Source organism: Trypanosoma theileri (assembly GCF_002087225.1).
Source record: "Trypanosoma theileri isolate Edinburgh chromosome Unknown TM35_Tth_82_V1, whole genome shotgun sequence".
In the NCBI taxonomy this organism is placed as follows: Eukaryota; Euglenozoa; class Kinetoplastea; order Trypanosomatida; family Trypanosomatidae; genus Trypanosoma; species Trypanosoma theileri.
The window spans coordinates 35,841-39,760 of record NW_021639924.1 but is presented as its reverse complement, the minus strand read 5'-3'; the positions used below and the strand labels follow the sequence as shown (position 1 = coordinate 39,760).

The 3,920-nt window shown below is 41.9% G+C and overlaps 2 protein-coding genes across 2 annotated transcripts; both read right to left on the bottom strand.

Annotated features, from left to right (window-relative positions):
• Positions 1–769: 769 nt before the first annotated feature.
• TM35_000821080 (uncharacterized protein) lies at positions 770–1,954 on the bottom strand (the record flags this gene model as incomplete). The annotated part of the gene is made up of 1 exon (XM_029031398.1): positions 770–1,954. The coding sequence occupies one exon, from the start codon at positions 1,952–1,954 to the stop codon at positions 770–772; it is 1,185 nt and encodes a 394-aa protein (XP_028877316.1).
• Positions 1,955–2,805: 851 nt separating this feature from the next.
• On the bottom strand, positions 2,806–3,918 carry TM35_000821070 (uncharacterized protein; the record flags this gene model as incomplete). The annotated part of the gene is made up of 1 exon (XM_029031397.1): positions 2,806–3,918. A coding segment is annotated over one exon (1,113 nt), but the record flags the coding sequence as incomplete, so codon positions are not given.
• Positions 3,919–3,920: the final 2 nt, after the last annotated feature.

Genomic DNA, 3,920 nt, shown 5'->3' with positions numbered 1-3,920 from the left:
TTGATGTCCGTGCAGCAGTTTGTATATAATGAAAAAAAGAATCATTCCATAAAAATGAACACACAAGATACACAAGGTATATAGGAAGCGAAAAAGAGAAACACACAGCTGCACATTAAACGTGCAATGAAATTATAATGAAACACACAAACAAAAGGAAAAAGCATAATAATGAAAAGAAAACAAAAAAAAAAAGCTGTGATCACCATGTGAATATGTTCAGGAGGCAAGAACACAATTCCCAACAGTAGGTGTGTGTGTGTGTCTTTCGTACAGGGCAACCAGCGGGAATGATGCACACAAACATCATGACAGTCCACACACACACACAAGGAGAAGGAAGGTTGGTAGTGTGCGTGTTTGTGTGTCTTGAACCTCCTGCCATTCTTCACATTTCAGTCACAGTCATTAAAACATGTTGGGGAAATATCCCATTCCCACAGGTAAAAGCAATAGTTATTAATATTACGGAACACACACACACACTTCACTAGGCGGGCACAGTAAATGGAGGCAAAACAGAGCCCAGATAATGCCAACAAACAAAGAGGACACTCCCTTACACAATAACGGTTTGTCTTCTGATGAGCGCCATAGGGAGTACAGTAAATGTGTTCAGCAAAAAAGTGTAAATAAGAGACTCATCAAACAGGATAATAATATTTTTTTAAAAAGCTCTGATATTCAACCAAAAAAAAAATGCTCTTACAATGCATCCATATCCACTCAAACAAAGACTAACTGTGTAGCTGTGTTACGGGAACAACGATCAGCAAACAAGAGTGCAGCCCAGCACACACATCAGAACAAGAAGCAGCAATAAGGGACTGTGCACCAATGCAGGACTGCTGCTGCCGTCACTTAACTGTGTAACATTCAAATGGATTGAAGCTGAAGAAGTATTAGTTAGCATATTTTGAGATTTTAATATTTCAGCAGCGGTTGAGTTTTTAGTTGTTTCGCTTTCGTTCGTAGAACCTCCGGCTGTGTCATTTTCTTTTACTCCATTATTATTCTGTTGCTCCACAGTCCATATATTTTTTTCTGTGTTTGGTCCATTTTCAGCTGTTGTTATCATCGTTCCGTTTTCCTCATTTTTGTTGATTTGGCCTTCTGAACTCCTTTCAGCTTCCGTTGTTTGTTTCTCCTCTGGCTCGTCATTTTTTGTTACTGAATCATCTTTGTTTTGTTGTTCCGCTTCGGCAGCTTTTTTCGCTTCTTCTGCTGCAGTCGTTGGGCTGTGAATAGCTTTCTCCAGAATCTTCACGGTTTTTTTCAGTTCTTTTTCCACTTTCAGGGCATTAGCAACCTCCTCCTTTGCGGCTTGGGCGTTATTCTTCACCTCGTTTGCATAGGTTTGTGCAGCAGAAGATTCATCCTCAGCTGTCTTTGCCTCCCCAATAACCTTCGTCGAAGGTTTATTGTCTGACTCCATCGTTTCATTTAGTGAATTCACATATGGCTTTAAACTGTTAAGCAAACTCGTAGAGATTCCTAAAAGTTTGTCTGCGGCAGCAGTAGCAGCCTCAACCTTTTTATTCACATCATCTGCAGCATTTTTCACAACGCCTGCGGTCTCAGTGCACTTTTTCACAAGTTCGTTGGCTTTCTTCTTCTTATCGTCAGTGAAAAAAGTATCATAATCAACAAAATTCTTTAATCCACTTTTAATCTCTTCAGCAAATATTCTGCACTCATTCAAGACACTCTGAGCACTTTGAGCTGCTGCAATGCACACTTCCTTTGCTTTGTTCATTAAAGAGACCTTATTCTCTGTATCCTTTTTACCTTCTTTCATCTGAGGTGTCAACGCTTTAATTTTCTGTGAAATTTTCACATCCTCATCTGTCATAGGTTCATCATCAACTTCTTCAGCGTGAACCACACACGCACAGAAGTGCAGAAGTACCAACAGGTACACCACGCGGCGCAGTTGGACGAACATCGTTGTCATGATTGTCACTGTGGGTTGCTTGGGTCTGTGGTAACAAGGAAGAAGAGAAAGAAACAACAAAAACACAAAGGGCAATGCAAACACAACATCTACACAGACACACACAGGAAAAGCAGCGCAGTACATGAAGCAGAAAAGAGAATAAGAGAAAAGAAAACAAGAAGAAATATTCCCATCAGGTGCAGAACAAACCACACCAATGTGACTGCACTCCACAGTCACACAGACATGTCTCTTACCAAACCCCAATACAATTAATACCCGTGTATATATAAACATATATAAAGAAAAGATCAATGAATTATTTCACTCCCTTTTTGGGAGCCTGCATCACCCAATAAGTACATTTAGTACAAATGAGTATGCAGTCAAATGCCCAACAATATAGTTACAGTGAGGGAAAGGGAGACAAACAAAACAAAAAGAAAAAAACTTACACAGTGAATTCAATTACAACAAAAAAAACAAGCACACACAAGAGAGGGAAAAGTATATATATATCAATAGCTCTGCAGATGGCTGCGCACACTCGCAGGTGCAGCACAACAGTCCACCATCACAGCAACACACCACACGTGTGCATGGGAACAGCCAATGCTGCAGAAGGGAAACAAAAGTATATAAGCCAGGGGTGGCGCACAGAACCCCAGCAAAGAAGTATAATTAATAAACAAGCACACATGCCTATAAGGCTAATAGACCTCAATGAACCCCAGTCAAGCAATCATCAAACTGCCAGTGTGTCCCTGCGCTGCAATATCAATCAACCCACGGGCCATGCAGAGAAAGATACACGCAAAGAATATAGAGGGATTCACCTTCGCCATGCACACGTCTACCAGCAGCTTCCATTAGAACACCGCAGTGCAGCCCAGCACACACATCGAAACAAGAAGCAGCAATAAGGGACTGTGCACCAATGCAGGACTGCTGCTGCCGTCACTTAACCGTGCGACAATCGTACGCAAGACATCCTTCGGGTGGACAGTAGCTGACGGGGTAGTTACTGCTCCATCCACATTCCTTGTTGTGCGTGGCTTCTCAGTTGTCTTAGGCTCTTCTGTGGTCACCTCGGGCACTTCAGTCACTGCGGGTTTTTCAGTCACTTCGGGGGCTTTAGTCGCTTTGGCGCCGTTGGTCCCTTCGGTTTTTTCGGGCACTTTGCTCACTTTCTCAGACGTTTGATTATTTTTCACATCTTGCGAAACATTCTCTGGTACCTTTGCCGTGGTTGGAGAAATTTGTATTGGAAAGAGAGCTTTGACCCGATGTATAAGATTTTCAAGCTTTCTCATTTTGTTTTCCGCACTTACAGCTTGCGAATTCGCCTCCCTCTCAAACTGAAAACACTGTTTACCGGCGTGAATGGCACGTTCCTTGAGTGTCTCTGCCTTTTTCCGTTTCCTCTCGCTCTTTCGAGCGACCATCTTTTGTTTGGTCATGTTGACTTCCTGCTCTTTTGTATCATTAATTGCAATTAAATATCTCTCCAACGCAGGCTTATGAGCCCATATCAAACTGCTCAAATTGTCATACGCCTCATAAAAAGAATTGCCCAACTCCCTTAGCGTGGACGCTGATCTTCTCAGCTTGCCAACAGCATCCCTGACTTTTTGCACTGCATCTGTAGCATTCTTTAGCAACCCTTCAGTTAGATTCCCAGCGAGATCGCTTACATTCAGAGTGCCCGCTCTTTTCTTCTTTATCACAGTTTCAATCTGTTGGCACATATTATCGGCTTCCTCTGCAGCAGATTTGGCAAGTTCAGTATTATTACTGAATAATTTCCTTTCACGCCTCCATTTAAACAAGTTAACAAATGTGTTATTACGTGTGGCATTAATATGACTTTCAATATATCTTAATCTTTTTTCCTTGCTTAATACAACGTCTTTTGCAGATTCCTCCACACTTTGCGCACATGCCACACAAGTAGAGAAGTGCAGAAGTACCAACAGGTACACCA